The 18126-nt window shown below is 37.0% G+C and overlaps 1 protein-coding gene across 1 annotated transcript; it reads right to left on the bottom strand.

Moving 5' to 3' along the window:
• Positions 1-951: 951 nt before the first annotated feature.
• Positions 952-17700, bottom strand: mkxb (mohawk homeobox b). Its single transcript, XM_079614293.1, has 7 exons — positions 16936-17700; positions 16344-16614; positions 14841-14988; positions 11701-11854; positions 11146-11469; positions 1769-1802; positions 952-1690 (listed from the first exon to the last, which is right to left on the bottom strand). The coding sequence occupies exons 2-7, from the start codon at positions 16514-16516 to the stop codon at positions 1498-1500; spliced, it is 1026 nt and encodes a 341-aa protein (XP_079470419.1). The 5' UTR covers positions 16517-16614; positions 16936-17700; the 3' UTR covers positions 952-1497.
• Positions 17701-18126: the final 426 nt, after the last annotated feature.

The raw sequence follows: 18126 nt of genomic DNA, 5'->3' as shown, positions 1-18126 counted from the left end.
CTACGGACAGCAGAGCTCTTTGCAGACGTCAATGGTCACGGTTTCGGCGTGGGTAGTGCTATTTCTTTATCAGATTGGAGTGTTAGTTGCTTTACTCAAAATGTGGCTCTGACCTTGTATATTCCACTCTGGATTAGGTCAAAATTATGGCAGTCCATTTCTGCCACAGTAAAACAAAAAAAAAAGTTATTGCTTTTTATTCATTAATGACAACTTCATCTTAGTGTTATATTGTTAACTATAAAAAAATGTGTTAGCTGAAATAAAATATAAGCATTAGATTTTTAGATAAGCATCAACATTTTAGTTAGTTGCATTTCTAATTATTGCTAAGCTTTTTAAGTTTGTTTTAAAGTACAACATTTACTACAAATAAATCTGAAATTAAAGTAAAAACAAAACAAAAAACCCCCCAGCTAATTCTAAATATTAATAAATACGGTACTATATACGGTAACGGTACGGTATATAAATAATACTAAAATAACATTGCTTCATCTTGAATGTGAGTGTGATATTATTATTATTATTCATATTTTACAATAGAAGTTTCCTAGTGTAATTTTTCTCCCCTATTTATAGTAGTCATGTTCACAACATTTTTGAACGAATCGGTCAGTGTACACTGCAAAAAATGTTTGTCCATATTTGACCCAAAATTGGGTTGTGACCCAAAAAAACCCACCATTTTTTAGAGTGTATGATTCAATTGCTTATTCATAAAAACTTGTTGTCTGTCGTAATCACCTGGCAAATCGATATGTTTTTACATGTCATTTACAGTATTACTTGCAATTGCGACTTTATATCTTGCAATTGCATGTTTATTTCTCATAATGTAACTTTATATAATACGGTGTGATAATGTGACTCAATTTCTTATTTAAAACGTTTATACTCCAAGGAAATGGGCTTCCTTAGAAAACAAACAGAGATGAGAGGAGCACATTTTATCAAAGCGCAACTGTATTTTATTGAGAAACTTTTATTTCCTCTCAACTGACTCTGTTTTGCATGATAAACTTCACAGGCAATGACACATGAATTTAAAAGCTATCCATAAAAAATAAAAATAAAACACGTCATACCTGCCAAAACAAAACACAAGAATCCACATTTATACGCCATTGCCATAGGATGACAACAATCCTGCGTCAATTAGAACTAAAATGAACATAACTTAGGAAAATGAATACACATATGATGAATATATTACATTTTAGCCACTGCATTTCAGAAATTATGACATCAGAAAGAGTCAGATTTTTTGTGCTTCTGTGTTTAGTGGTAGTGACCGTCCACACATCAAACTCTTTTCTGCGTCATTTTTCAACAGACAGTGGTAAAAAAATAAAATAGGCACACTGGTCAACGTGTATTTTTCCTCTCAGAAAAGGCTGCTGTGGATCATTTTCAACTAAATTATTGCATGTAGTACATAGTCAAGTGTTCAGGTAGTCTTTTAGCAATTATGACCGCTGTCCAGTCTGTTAGCCACTAATGTTGGGGTTGTGCGGGCACTTTGACAGTCTTAATCTCTGCTATATGGGAAGACTTCTGGATGATGCAGCTGGTGGTGCCCGGCGCTGCGCTCTCCTTCGCTTGGGCCAGGTTGGTCAGGGCCATGGCGGCGTGGAGCTCTTTCCAGTAAGTCTCGTTGTTTCCTCCTCCGCCACATTTACGAGCGCCGCTGTTGCCGAATTGAGAGGAAACGGTTAATGAGGAGAACCTAAAAACCTTATGATTCATTAGTCAACAGCATTCTTACCTATCGCTCTGGCGCTTGCCACAGTCCAACGTCACTGAAAATACAGTTAGGTGAAAAGAGTTATAAACTGGTGTTTTGCTCAAAGTTGGCACATCATTTCTGCAGCTAATGAAACGTCCCCGAGCTCCTCTCTCTCCCCGCATCGACGGAGTGGATGTGTAAACGTGTTTTCACGTGTGCTTGTGCATGGGTGAATAAGAGGGTGTTTGCCGAGCTCGGGGAGATTTAAGTGGAGCTCCTGCAGTCTGTGCCTACAGCCACATTCATGCGCTCCGGCCAACACAAATGCAATTATGCTTCCCGTGCGCTCTCGAGACGGAAAAAGGATATCTGCTCTGTGTCAGAAACAGACACGCTGTTCCACCACTCTGCAACTGATTTGCATTTTAAAATTATTAAACCCTTTCCTTTAGCTAATGACTATTTAAATTATTCTGAAGTTGCGATAAAGTGCCCCTATTATGCTTTTTTGAATATTACCTTTTATGCAGTGTAAACATGCAAGTAGCTGTATGTGAATGTAAAAGGTCTGCAAAGTTTTAAAGAGTGCAGTGCACGGCAAATAAAGGTATTGTCTCCTAAAAGAAAGAATCGATTCTGAACTGAAAATGAGTCATTAGTAATTCTATTCTTACTTCCTTTTACACACCTGCGCAACAATGTATCACATAATGCCAGCCTATGGTCTTCACTGGCGGCCCGTGAACAATGTCTACTTTGACCCGCCTTGTAGTTGTAGCTGAGACTGGAAGATTTTGGTTTGCGATGTAAACATGTCGAGAAGACGCTGTTTTCAGCGCTGAGAATCCACTTTGCATGCACATCAATTGAGTCCTCATCCTTTTGAAAGTTAAAATCGACGCCATTGTTACTGTTTGTGTATCAAATGCTGAGGAAGAGCTTACAATTCAGATATGGTAATATGCATTACGTTTTCCGACACAAACTGTAGACCAATCACAACAGACTGGGCCATCTGACCAATCAGAGCAGAGTAGACCAATCACAACAGACTGGGCCATCTGACCAATCAGAGCAGAGTAGACCAATCACAACAGACTGAGCCATCTGACCAATCAGAGCAGAGCAGACCAATCACAACAGACTGGGCCATCTGACCAATCAGAGCAGAGCAGACCAATCACAACAGACTGGGCCATCTGACCAATCAGAGCAGAGTAGACCAATCACAACAGACTGAGCCATCTGACCAATCAGAGCAGAGTAGACCAATCACAACAGACTGAGCCATCTGACCAATCAGAGCAGAGTAGACCAATCACAACAGACTGGGCCATCTGACCAATGAGAGCAGAGTAGACCAATCACAACAGACTGGGCCATCTGACCAATCAGAGCAGAGTAGACCAATCACAACAGACTGAGCCATCTGACCAATGAGAGCAGAGTAGACCAATCACAACAGACTGGGCCATCTGACCAATCAGAGCAGAGTAGACCAATCACAACAGACTGGGCCACATGACCAATCAGAGCAGAGTAGACCAATCACAACAGACTGGGCCACATGACCAATCAGAGCAGAGTAGACCAATCACAACAGACTGGGCCATCAAAAGAGAAAATTTGTGTTTTTTGACCTTGGATGCATGTAAACCTATTGTAGGAGACAACAAAATTAGGAACCTAAAAAATAGCACAATATAGGGGCATTTTAAAGCAACACCAAGTCGTTTTTCAACCTTCATAATATATTTCCAAGACTCTTGTGATGGTGCATCGACTTACAATAGGTTGAATGACACGTCTGCTATAGCCTGACGGGGTCTGTATCGCTTTTACGGCACTACAGAGCTTCGGCTTTCGGGTAGTAACCCGAGCACAAAAAGAACTACACTATTCGACTGCTTTACGGCATTCCTCACGGCTTCTACATTCTACGTTGCCGGCTGGTATAGAATCTGTATGTTGTTGTCACGGCCAAAGCAGCAACTAAACCGAAGAAGGCAAAGGTTTTGTCGGAGGAGACTAGGAAGAGAAAAGGGAGCGTGATAAAATCAAAGGCCGGACGAGGATCAATATTGGTCCAGCGTTCGCTTACTGGCGTGACATTTCACACGCAACGCAGGCCGTCTGCCCACGACTCCTCCTGCAGAGTTCGGGGGTATCGGCTTGTCAACAAATGCACGTTTATCCCCTGCTGTAACCATGACAGATTTTGCGACAGTAGTAGAAGACAATACTGTTTCCCAACTGTAGGGGGACCCCGAGAGCAAAAGCTACTTGGTGTTGCTTTAAAAGGAACCGTTCACCTAACATGAAAACAATGATGATGACACTCTAGGTATGTTTCCATCTAAAGTTGTGAATTTCAATTTTGCGCAAAATTAGCATTTTGCATAAAACATTTGCGAATAAAGCAGCATTTGCATCCAGCAAGGTGAAGATAACAAAGCCGTCACTTCCTGATAAACTGATATCACTGAGATACAGCATCACTTGCTATAGGAGAAGCCACTTTATATAATACATTTTCGAATTGCCTATAATAAATGACTTGTGCCTCAGAGCGTGCAGACGAAACGCAATAAATGCGCTCATGCTTTGCTTTGGGAGGTGGATGTCTGCTGTTTGGGAATGCAGTCGTGACAGACAGACTTTGCTCAGATATTTCAGAAGCTGGCTGGTCCAAGAGCCTTTTATACTTGGAAAGATGATCAAACTTGACCATTATATACCTGAAGCCGGAAGAGTGGCATTTTGGAAAAATATGTTGGTTTGATAGTCCTTTCAACTAGTATTTAATGTAAGAAAACTTACATAAAATGGTATTTGCAAGTCAACAAATTCGGAGCATTCGAGCCTTCTTAGTGTTTTAAAAATAGCCATTTTGATGCTATCATTGTAGTGCCCCATGCACTCCCATTCAAAAGGCATTTTGAGCTTAAAGGGATAGTTCACTTTGAAATTAATTTTGGTATGTTTTAGCTTACCTGAAGTGCATCCAAGATGTAGGTGTCTTTGTTTCCGCAGTAGTTGCAATTTTGATATTTTGATAAACGAACAGTAATTATATCGTTTTTATCTCTTTTACACAACGACGTCCAAGTGATCTGTTTACACCGGATTTCTTCCCCGGAAACTAATCTAACCGCCTTCGATTGGACGTTGCATTTTTAAACTCAGCAGAAACGTGTGTGATTGGCTGTACGGCTCAACGTATGCCTTTGATTGACCTGAACAATGAAGCGAGTAGTGTGTCAAGATAGAAGGCTTACAAATTGGGAATAAGTGAAAACTCAACACTCACGGATGAGTTCGCGCGAGCTTAGGCCATCAATGTGCACTTACGATGGGGAATTTTTTTAATTTGGACTTATCTCTGCATGCTTTTGGAGACAGTGCCTATATACCTGCATTATATGACTGACAGACAAGAACAGTTTGACCTAAAAATATCAAAATTGAAACTACTGCGGAGACAAAGACACATACATCTTGGATGCACTTCAGGTAAGCTAAAACATACCAATATTTAATTTCAAAGTAAACTATCCCTGTAAACAAAAATACGGTCAATCTTAAAAGTGGCGTTTCCATTCTAATTATGCTTTTACATGAATGTGTGACTCGGGTAAATTAACAAAAAGAGCCTAAGTTCAATTTTGGCGACAGTTACCCTTTAATGGTTCTTTATGAAGCTTGAAAACTTTGCATGAAACAGAACAACCAACACATTCTTTAAAATATCTCCTTTTGTGAAATATGGAGAAAAGAAATATGGGTTAGGAACAACATGAGGGTGATTAAACGATGACAGAATTTTCAGTTGCCTTGAAGAAATGGATGACTGAAAAATATTGACTAAGCAACAACAAATATTGACTATCGCCATTCACAAGCTATTTAATGTTGACGTCAATGCAAATGAATGACAGGAAAGATCATATCTGGTTAGACGAGGGAGGACACCTCAAACAAATTGAGATCCATCCATTACACATTCATGGACATCATATACTTATTTCCACAGTCATCCTTTGGAATCAGTTTAAATGAATATCGCTCTTTTCTCCTACATAAATCGGGTTGTAATAGTGAAGCTGTCTCTCTTTTCTGCTGAAAGAGAGGTTACTAAAGAAAAATCTTTCTTATGGGAGCTATGAGAGGGAAAATTGGACGACAGGCATGAGCACACAAAACGCTATTTTAAATTTTCTTTGCCTAAAACATCTCCAACTCGGGTTTCTCAAACAGCGCTGGTGCCAAGAACGACTATAAACCATTAATAAATCATTTGGCTCTGGTTCCTGTGCGCTACTGAATGTCTGTCATCTTTTAACTTCACTTCTATTGTCCACAGATGCTTCGGATTGACTCGACCTGAGGAAAAACACCAGTTCCTCTGGCTAAAGACAGGAGGGCTCTATTAGCCAAAATCAAATTAGCTATAAACTGAGATCAAAATATAAAACAAATATAGAAAAAGGTTGATAAAACTGTGCTGTGTTTTCTTAACAAATCTGTCTCTTAATTGAATTCCAACTGGAAAAAATCAATCTCCTTAAATTCCTGAATATTTCAGATATGTGGCGGGGTAATCTTTCCAGCTAGCGTGTGCCACATGGTGGTTTTACTCTGGAAAATTCAACAAACTCACATTTAAAGTTGACAAAGCTGTTCGCAACCCATTTTACTTCTGTAATGTTATACATTTTCAAGTAAAACAGGATACTTGATGAGGAAAAACTATTTTATCAATCAGGAATTTATTGGATTGAATGCCAAAGCCTGAATGAATGTAGAAATGCCTGAGTAGTTTGTTTGCACTTAGTTAACATGACCCAATAGCCAAAGTGACATCTGCTATTGTTTCAGAAGAAAAAGATCATGTTATTTCCTTATTGGTCGGTTTCAAAGACAAGGATTAAGCCTATCCCAGGCTAAAATGCATTCAGCTGGTTTAACTGAAAGGAACTTGCACTGACGTATCTTAAAATATGTCATTGTTTTGTTGTCAAGATTCACACCAGTAATGTTTTTTTCTCTAAAATGGCCGTTTATAAAAGCTACTTAAATGTCCTATTTGAACTAAGGCCTAATAATCCCGGTTTACTCTAAGTCTTGTCTGTGAAACTGGGCTTATTATCAAATATTACAAAGACAAATACGTCCATAATAAGACAAACAACATACATAAAGAAAGTAAGTTCTCATTTCAATTTGAACTTTAACCCCTTATATTGGCATTACATATTTAAAACAGTAATATACTATACTAAACCTAAACTAATCTTGACTATATATCATTTGAAAGCTTACAATCTCTAGTTTACATATTTGGTGACTGATTTTCAAAATACATTACAGAGGAGCCGTAATTTATCAATTTGCAACAAGAATATGTTCATACTCCTATGGCGTGTTCAGACCTTTATTTTGAAATAGTGCCGAACATGAAAAATCATGAAAGAATGGTCAACAAACCTCAGTTTGTTTTCATGCCAAGAGTTCAAAAGATAGCATCCATTCAATTCTTTTAGAAAAAAAAGGTCTGAAAATGTTTTGAATATAAAGAAAACAATAATAAATTCACCATTTGTGATGTGGCAGCGAGCTATAATGCACATACGGGATCTTCTTGTGTTTCTTAGAGGTTTAATTCATTTCAAAATCTGCCAAACTTCCAATACTACTTCTGAATAGGATTTGTACTTCATAAATTGTATGAAAATTGTAAAAATATTGGTTCAGATCACTCAAACAACATGGGAATGGAAGGGCGCCCTTATATGTCAACTAGTGAAAAAGTTTGGTACTGCGCCCAAACAACATCTTACTGAAAGCTTATTTTTTGAGATATCAACCTAAAATTTGAAACACAACTTGTTCAGATTTTTGGCTTTGATTTTTTTTGCATTTTTAACATTGTACATTTTCATAAACTCAAACTTATATAACTTTTTTTTCTGTTTAACTTTCTTAATTTATTTAACTTCTAAAGCATTCTTGAATTACAACCATTTAAGTTCGGAATGTGCATTTTCATGTCTATAAAAAAAGGGGGGGGGGGGTGGCGCTTTCACTCACCTCCAACTAATTTTAGTCTAAGTCAAAAACAAGCTAAATTTAGCTTATTTGTACCGTTTTTTTGTCATTGCAGAACTTATTGCCTCGTGGCGATGGCTCTGTGTGACTTATAATGACCAAAATACTTGGTGAATGTTCCCTTGTCTCCTTTAAAATGTGATCACAAGTTTTTGAGCACCATTCTCACAGCTATCAGTAGCTGAGCATACGATCCCTTCCGAACTACAGAGTTATGATGTGAAAATATTGACCTTTTTGCTTTGTGATATTTATGTGGAAAACCATTTGTTTTTCATCTAAGGGAACGGTCTCGAGGTCACAGGCACGCTTCACTGATACAATGACATTCCAGCACTGACTGATGTGTTGTGATCACAACGTGAAAGATCAATGAAGTAAAATAGTTACGGCTAATCAAGCAAAAGTTTGAATGTCAACGATGGCATCACAATGGTACAAATCTACACACGACAGAAACTGAACTGCCGCTTTCTTGGAGTGAAGGAAACATTCCTGACAGCCTCTGGTTTTACAGTGGCTTTGAGGGAGCAGTTTTGTTGTTGCTTTATACATTTATTATGGCAGGTTAGGAGCAAGATGAAATACCAAAATGACTGCCAAGAAATGACTAAACTGTAATTTTTAAAAACTAAAATGGACTTTTTTGTCAATACACACATTAAAGTTAGTGACCAGGGTCTGTAGAAGACTCAGAGAAATAGTCCATACGAATGCAATGTACTTCTCAAACCTCATTAGTGCATTACGAACAAATTCAAAATAGGTTATGATTGGTTATGAGACACACGAGAATGTTTTGGCATGAATATTGGTGATGACACATTTTTAAGCTGCCATATGAGAATATACTCCAGGGCAGGGGGAGATTTTCAGTGAATAATGATTTTCATCTGTTCCTCACACAAAGCTATCATGAAAGGAGATAGGTCGCATGGATACTATGACGATTCGTATGTTTATTTACCATTCATTTCGTTTGGATGGAAAAGCGCAGCTTGAACATTCTCCAGAATATCTGTTTTTATGTTCCATGGAAGAAAAAATTGAATATTGAAAAAAATATTGGTTATTGAATATTCATTTTGGAATGAACCACTTCTTTAACATGGGATTTTGTGCTTTATTCATTAAACAAATTTGCAATGCCAGTCTTTAAACTTTGTATTTTGTATTTCACTGTCAATTTTAATGTCCTTATCATGTTAGGCAAAAGTCAGGACATTACAGAAAAGCTTTTCTGTTTTTGTTCTGAACAGTTTCAATTCAACTCAAGTCTCAATTTTGTTGGCAGCTTTTGTCAACAGCTAAACATTTTTGACTCTTCCTGAACACATGCCTAAAAGAAGAATTAAAAAAAACTTAATTTCCATATCAAAAACATATTAATTGTCGCCCATAATGTTATAAATAAACTTATGTTGTTATGCAGTGCATTGTTAGAACGCTAATGTTCATAACAAACACCTGTGTGTTTTTATGCACTCATGCAATACTACATCATAAACGAAAAAAAAGCAGAGCATTCCTAAATTTTCCCAAAACGGGACCTTTCCAGAAGGGCACAGAGGCAAAATAAACAGAGCGGTAGAACATTTTGAAATGTTGCGGTGGAATTATGTTAATGATGAATTTGACTCAACTCCTTTGGCAACACTAAAGCATTTGCTTTCATGAGGTATCAGCAGGTGTTCCTATAAGCTACGGCAGGACAGAGTCCAGGAACGTTCCACTCACCAATCAAACCATACCAAACCGCAGCTTTACATTCAATTTTATTATTATTTCTAATGGGATTCACAAAAATCTTTTCAATGCATTTGTCTCCATTTCATTTTTTGGTTCCACTTTATTTCGATAGTCCACTTTAGACATTCTACTAACTATAAGTAACTTTGCAACATGTCAACTGTCAGAAGACTGTTAGGTTAGGGTTAGGTGTTAAGGTTCGGGTTACAAGAATAAGTTGACTTGTAGTTGCCAAGTTACTTATAGTCTGCAAAATAAAGAGTTTGCAGACAGTCTACTAATACTCTAATGCGATTTTGTTGACATGTAGTTACAAAGTTACTTATAGTTAGTGGAATGACTAAAGTGGACTATCGTGTTAACCATTTTTTGAATTTACTCAAATTTTGTCCATCTTAAGTTAACACATCAAGTACAGCAAGTTAGAGCAAACTATGTTATTCAAAACCTTTGTGAATTTCTCGTTTTCAGCACAAAAGGAGAAGTTTAGCATAGTGTTGATGCTGCAATTTTCCATACAATGGAATTGAATGGTGACCAAAAAAAAACGTCTCGGTTACGTATGTAACCCTCGTTCCCTGAGTACAGGGACGACACGTCGGAGTTCCCAGGACGAAAGGGAACACTATATATACAGTAAGTAGGGCTGTTAAACGATTAATCGCATCCAAAATAAAAGTTTGTGTTTGCATAATAAATGTGTGTGTACTGTCTATAATTATTTTTGTATATATTAATACACACACGTTCATGTATATATTTAAGAAAAGTGTGTTATTTATATATAACATTTTTATCATTTATATATTATATAAATTATATATAAATCTATATACAGTATATACATGCAAATATTTCTTAAATATATTACAAGCATGTGTATTTAAATATATAAAATAATTATACACAGTACACACACATTTATTATGTAAACACAAACTTTTATTTTGGATGCGATTAATCGTTTAACAGCCCTAACAGTAAGTACTGTAAAAGTGGTCTATATGACTGTAGTTTATCCCCTGAAGTCCTAAAATAGCTTTGTCAATGAAACAGCCCCACACATTTCTAGTTCAGTCATAAAACACAGGCACAGGCTGATGGGTCCTTTACATGCAATCTGCAAGCAAACACGTCATTATCGCATGACGCAAGCTGATTTGCTTCTGGTGATCCAGCAGCCAATGAGATTGCTTGCTCAACATTCAAACAGTCTGGTTCAGTGCTCGCTGATAGATGGTCGTGCTCAGCTATCACGGTTCCTCTGAAACCCTCCACCTCCCCAGCTCCACCTGCCTAGATCTGCTACGGGATGTATGCATGTCTGTTCATGCAGAAGCAGAGTATCTTACATACTCACACCAGCTTGTCTGTGTATCTATTGCATCACATTGATGCCTAACATCTTTTGAAAGTCATACGGGTTTGCAAAGACATAAAAATTATTACATTTAACCACATACAAATACAAAATGTATTACTTTTTTTTTTTTTTCTACAAATATATCCTCTTTCAATTCTTACAATTTCGAAGCATGAAAGCCTGCGACAGCTCTTACCTGTACGGTAGGTGAAGTTTGCCTCAGCTTCTGATGAGGGTGAGAGCAAATCGTCCTCATACTCGTTGGAGCTAAACGATCCAGAATGGTTCCTCTTCCGAGAGTCCATAACTTTTTCGGAGGCCATTACGTGCCGAAGGGAATCGTTTAGGTAGCGGTTCAGCAAGCTGTTCTTGTATTTTGGCGGAGACACGTAATCATCACAAACCGACGGGTCTGTACTTCGCCCCACCGCTTTGCCTCGGCTGTCCTGAATAACGCTCTTGTGCGTGGGTCTGTTATAGTCTGATTCACTAGCCTGCATCTGTAAAGGATTCTCCCCATCTGTGGAACAATAACACATCAAACTAAAACTTGACGTAACAATACGGTTAAATTACTCTATTGATGCTGTAAAGACAAAATGCAGTAACTTTAGGCTACCCTTTGTCAAAACTGAATTCGACTATGCTTAAATGGATATAAAAATCTTGTTTACAGTTTTAGTTACCGCATTTTGTCAGAATACATCAAATATGTCTGTGGAATAGGTCAATCTCACACATCCGCCCGTACCGTCTGATGTCGCTTCATCACTGCTAATGCTGAGTCTCTCAGCGTTGCCTTGCACATATTTGTTGTACAGTTTTATACGTAAAGCCCAGCTCAAGTCAGGCTGTCGAACTGTGTTCTTGAGCCTACGCCTCGCGTTCGCAAACCAATTTGAGACCTGAAAAACACGAATGCGTGATTGTTAAATCAGGAACACCTTTTGGTTTATCTTGCTTGCATTGTCATGTGTAATGTTTCAATGAATAGTTAAAACATTTCATATTGTTTTCAGTCAAGCTGTTATTCATTTACTCTTCAGAGTCGGGCTACCGTTAATCTGCTGCGTTTGTTGTTTGTTTGCGGTTTTCTTATTTATATAATGTTAATAATATTCACATACCAATGCATACAATTCAATAATTTATTTCTGCTTTTACAATGGAATATTTCTATCCTTCCGATTTGACTAGGGATGCACCGATATGAAAATATTGGCCGATAACGATAACTCTTTATATTTGAAAGCCGATAACCGATATGTTGGCCGATAAATATAAATCCGAATTTTTATATAATTTTTGAGAGCCTGATTACAAAAACAAAAGTCTCACCATTAAAAGCCATGTCCCAAGCACAGAATTATAATGATGTTCTCATAATTTTATGTAGCCTATATGACAGACTTGCACTGCCCATGTTGCACTTAACTGTATTTTCCTTTTTGAAGTGATTCCAATCATATTTCAAGCAATTTAAAACCATCCCGGCGAACAGTGAAGTGTTTTATGAATTTTTATTTGCCAATAACGATAACATTAAAACTGAAAGACTGAAAATATATCGACCGATACCGATATGGTGGCCGATATTTCGTGCATCCCTAAAATGTACAGTTAAAATAGTGTGTCAGCTGCAGAGATAAGGTTACAGTAAGTAGAAAGCAGCAAGGTATTATATGCAGTATTCAAGTTGCAGAAATGTATTGCATCTAGTAAATGTGCATACACTTTAAAAAAATGTTGGTTTAACTTAAAAAAGCAAGTTAATTTTGAGTTTGTTGTAATTAAAAATTTGAGTTAATACAATGAAGACGAATGGTTTAATGAACAGAAACTCAAAATAGTATGTTATCTTCACACATTAGTTATCGAAGTTGATTTAACAAAAGATAAAGAGTTGTGATAACAAACCATTAAAATATTTTTTTTACAGTGTAGTGGCTTTGTCAGGATATATTAATTTATTAATTGATTTTTTCTTTGGTAAAAAGTAAACTTAAAAAAATGCAATTGCAAATATCTTGGACTACAAATTAATTATTGTGCTGTTTTGTCACACACACCTGCCCTCCCTGAGCCGCTTTACTGTGCCATACATATATTGGAGCAATAGTTGAAACATTTCATCAATGAAAACCGTATGTGACCCTGAGGAGTTACAGAGGGAGGTATTTCAATGTATTTAGCCCGACCTGCTCTGCAGTATCAAAAACTGTTTATGTGTAATATAACTCAATCAAAAGAGATTTCAGTAGACCTCAGAAAGAGACCTGTTGAAGTTCATGAGACTGGAAGGGTTACATAAGTATTTCCAGACTTGGCCCTCCATCCATCCATGATCAGATGATGGCTTACAAATGGAAGAAATTCAGTATGATTGTTACTAGTGGCGCTTCAGCAGACTACTAGTGCACTTGATAATGTGTGTGAATTTACCATCAGCGAAACACTAAAGACGAGGGGAACCCGCTAAAGTGCCACAGCACTACTGGAACACTGGTTCATGAACAGTACAGATGTAAAAATCGCCATAAGTCAGAAGGACTAATGAATTCCAAGTCGTACCAAGAGATTCTACAGCAGAACATCAGCACATGTGTGTGTTCATGCAACACAACACTGACCCAAAACACAGAAGCGAACAACAATACAGAAAGATCTATCCAAGTCAGAGTCATTGACATTCTGGAGCGATTAAACAGATCCTTCAAACAAGACACTAGTAAAATACGAATGGTCTGAAAATGTTTAATACACTTGGGTAGGTGCAGATCAAGAATTTGGTTATATAACGTTGATATGGCCATGCCTGCAAGACACTTAATATAGGGTTTATGTACTTTTTCCATTCATGCCACTGTTCAAGACCAGCTGTTTTTGCCCAGATTTGACATTGAACATTGAGTGATGACTCGACGTAGTACCGAAATAGTTTATCATATAAAATTAATGCATTTTTATTTTTCAAAATGACCAAGAACTGCACAGGCCCAACAATCTGCGTAATTGTTAGAATAACATGATCTCTGTTTAATAAATTAGTTATTATACATTACAGTTAGAGTTATTTTTCTAAATAACAGAAGAAGAACAAAAATACTTATATTAGTATTATTTTATTAGTAGTATTATAAGTTAATACTTATTAAAAAGTGACAGATGCATTAGCCAAAAGAGTTTGATTGGCTGTAAGGCCTTTAAAGTCACCATGAAATCAAAATGGAGAGTTCTTTTTTTTTTTTTTTATATTGCAGTATTTATTATAAATTATTTATCTGTGCACATCATAACCTTTTTATTTTTATTTAATTCATGTGTCCTCATAAATATTAATCAAATAACTTCCCCTTCCTCTTGCGGCTCATCTCTTCTCTTTTCTGATGACGTGTTTACTGGCGTAAGGGCGGGACAACCTGTCACTCACATGAGATCGACCAATAGCAAACCACAACCACCCAATCGATTCCCCATGGACAAAATCAAGCCCCGTCCTACATTTTTTTCCTAGTTCGAGAAGCCGTTTCTATCGGATATACGTCACACAAGGGAACTTCTGCTTCATGTTGACATTAATGTCAAGTACAAAAGATCCCATTGTATTTACAATTCTAACTATGCATGTTATGCTTATATTATACGAGTTATTTTTTGCATTAGCATTGTTTTAATTCAGAACAGATCTGCTACCCATTTTTGGGCTTTAATCCACCAGTGGCTTCAAATCAGTGGCATTGTACATTTTTGTGTATGTTGTTAGTTAAAAATGTATTATAGGACTAATAAGATCAGATCATTTTTCACAGTATACTTCTACATTATGTAAATATCATAGCATATAGCAATTCTCCTGACTGATGGGATCTGTGTGCTTGTTGTGACGCTCACCTGGACCAGGGTCATGTGGGAGCCCAGAGCCAGCAGTATCTTCTCAGTTTTGGTGGGGTACGGGTTGTCCCGGTGCTTGTAGAGCCACTGCTTCAGCGGTCGGGCCATATCCTGCAGGGCCTGACGTTTGTGTCGAACCTTCCCTCCGCTGCTCGGGAGAAACAACACGGAGAGGCAAAGATGCAGTTTTATATTCCAGATTAGCTGAGGTCAAATGTAAAAGCTTACGGCAATGTCAACGGAGGAAACAATTGAGTATACATTACACGTATTGTTATTTTCTATTAAAATCAAACATCTGTTATGCAATTTCACAGCAAATTCAGGGAATAGACATCATTAGTCATCTTTACCGCAAGTCTCTTAAAGAGATTTTTTTAACTCAACAAATAATTTATCGCTAAACAAATCATCCCCCCCCCCCCCTCTCAATTTTGCTGATTTTATAATGATTCTTTGGAATCTTTTGATGCAAAACTAGCTAACAAAAATGACTTTTAATGGGAGATACAGTTGCTTTTTGAGCCTTTAGTTTTGACAAACCGTCAACAAAGCATCCATACACCACTCACCACACTATATTAACACAAACGATTGCGCTGTCAGTGCATAATCCAAACATTTTCCATGACTGGCAAGAGACCGGTGATATTGTAAACAAAGTGCAGAGCATTGCTGCTCAAAGTAATGAACCATTTGAAGGAAAATAGTCGATGTCCAATTAGATGCTGTAGATATCCAGAACCGAGACAATCAGCAGATGTCACTGTGGACCAAGTATGTGTAACATTACTATTTTTACCTTACATAGTGATGCCTGACTGGTCAGCTATGTGACAGAAAGAAAATGTACTCTATGAGTTTGAGGAGTCTGCTATTTTTTCCATGATAGTATCCTTGGAAGCACAAAGATAAGTAATATGTAATTTCCAGTGAGGATGAAGCCTATACTACTTTCCTACACTGTAAAATATATATATGATCAATGAGTTATGACAGTATATGTTTTTACATTGCTTTAACTCATCAAAACAAGTTAAGCAATTTCATCTTTTTTATAAGTTATACAAGATTCAAGTCATTTTTAAAAGTCAGTTTAATGTAATTTAAATTGAAATGACCTAAACATCAAAGTTGAGTGTACTTAAATTTGTAAGGCAGCAATTTTTTTTTTACAGAAACAACCATGTAAACAAACTACCACCTCGTGCAAATATTCAATAATCATAATTTTTTCCTCGTTCTAATGATCAGCTAGTTGAACAAAACGGTTTGTTATTACACTCACAACAGAGATAACCCTGAAATTTTTCCACAACGTCTTTTAAATATGAAAAGCATACTAATTGTTCACGAATATTTACTTATCCATAGCCTATGGAGTGGGGAAAATGAAAAGCAAGTGTCCATTTAAAGTAGCAACGGTACTGCTATTAACTAATAGTGAATCACATTCAGACAGTCACATTTGTACACATTTTGTGTAATGGAGCACATACATACCCATTTCGTCTGTGTTTGAGTGTTTCGGTGCCATCCATCACTTTGTGGCTTGTCAGTAAATCTGAATGTTGTCCATCAATCACCTCTAAATAGCTCCTACTGGTTCTCTCCACATTCTGCTCGGTCTCCTCAAAACGCAACCGATCAAACTTACTGAAGACTGTCGTGTTCATCGCTGCTCGCCATGAAGTGCCATGAGCCAAATGACAATGTAGAGCTCTCCAAAAGTCTGTCCAGGAAAATGTCCTTATAGCCCACTGTTATAATGCCCCTGCGAACGAACGGGCTGTTATTTGAAATGTTTTTTCCTGATTTAAAAAATAAAATAATATAGGCTATTTTAACTGTGCACATTCAATATATTTTCCTTAATCAACAATGTTTTGAATGATATAGGCTATTTAGTACATAAATCAATTAAGACCAATAAGCAAATTATTTAAAGTGTAAAAAAACAAAAAAAAGTTTTCATAGCCTATTAATTATTAAATTATATTATTTAATTATAAAATTATAATAAACGCCCAATTGTATTAAACGAACACAAATAGCAACAGTAATTGCTTAAAAATATAAAAAGCACTTCACTTACAAAGTTCTCTTGTTAGTCGCTAAACTAGAGCAACACTATAATTTGAGTGTCCTCCATCCCATCTGCTGATATTCAACAGCACTGCGCTAGTGCGCTCAGCAACTGCGGCTCTCCACTATATCAGCCCAACACTAGAGGGTTTCTTTCACACCCCGGAACGTGAATACAGCTCGAATCTCGTCTTTCCCAAAAGAGTGCAGGGGCTCGATCGTGTCCGTGCAGCTACTGTGTGTCTGGCTGGAAGCGGGACTGGATCATGTCCAGTTGAGTTCTCATATGCAGCCTCCTAACTTTACGGATAACTCTTTATAGGTACGCTACGTTGGCGAGGCTTAGCCCAGCACCCTTGGGACCTTTTGGTTTGAAGCAAAAAGGCAAACGGGCGCTTTTTATCTGAATGTTTCAAGCTCATGTGGTGAAAGTGTCCTTTACTGAACAGGCTACTAAAAACAACAACTTCAAGAAAACAAATTAGTATATTGTAAAAAAAAAAAAAAGTATAAAAAATGACATTGTGATGATTTAGTTATCAAATTGATTTAGTTTGTGATGAGGTTGCACACCATTTAGAGTTATCATAATCTTAAAGTCCGGCCTGTAGTCAATACTGGTATTCCTTAAAACTCATATTTGATCACCAAAATTACATATTTAAACGTTTTTTCCTTGGAAAAAAAGTCTGCATGCCTTAAAATAGCTTGAAGAACTCTACACACTTGCCTCATTTAGTATAAGCGGTTCTATGAATATGCAAATTAGCCCCTCCTCCACTCACCCACACCAGCTCAGAGATCTACTCGTTGACGATCACACGTTGACCTGATTGGTTACAAGGTAGTTTGTGACGTCAGAAACACCAATGATTTCAAACAGTGTTTTTGTGACGCTTTGGTTCACTGCAGTTTTAAGGAGAAAATACTCAGCAATGGTGTTGACTTATGAATTTGCACATGGTTTATCTTAAAGCACATTAAAAGCACCATATAGATTTTCTTTAAGTTCATTTTGGGTTTGTTTAGCGTTATATCTGACTAATTAGGGCTGATATCTTTCAGCTGAATAGTATGGCAAGCCGGTTTGACTTTTATTCATTCCTAGGACAGAAATTCTTGATATCAGGAATTTCATTTCCACTTGTAAAAATGTTTATTCTATCAACAATGACGTCATCACTCGCAGAAATACGAATTC

Source organism: Phoxinus phoxinus, assembly GCF_949152265.1.
Source record: "Phoxinus phoxinus genome assembly, chromosome: 5".
In the NCBI taxonomy this organism is placed as follows: domain Eukaryota; kingdom Metazoa; phylum Chordata; class Actinopteri; order Cypriniformes; family Leuciscidae; genus Phoxinus; species Phoxinus phoxinus.
The sequence above is the reverse complement of the archived record's forward strand: the minus strand, read 5'-3'. Positions and strand labels throughout refer to the sequence as shown.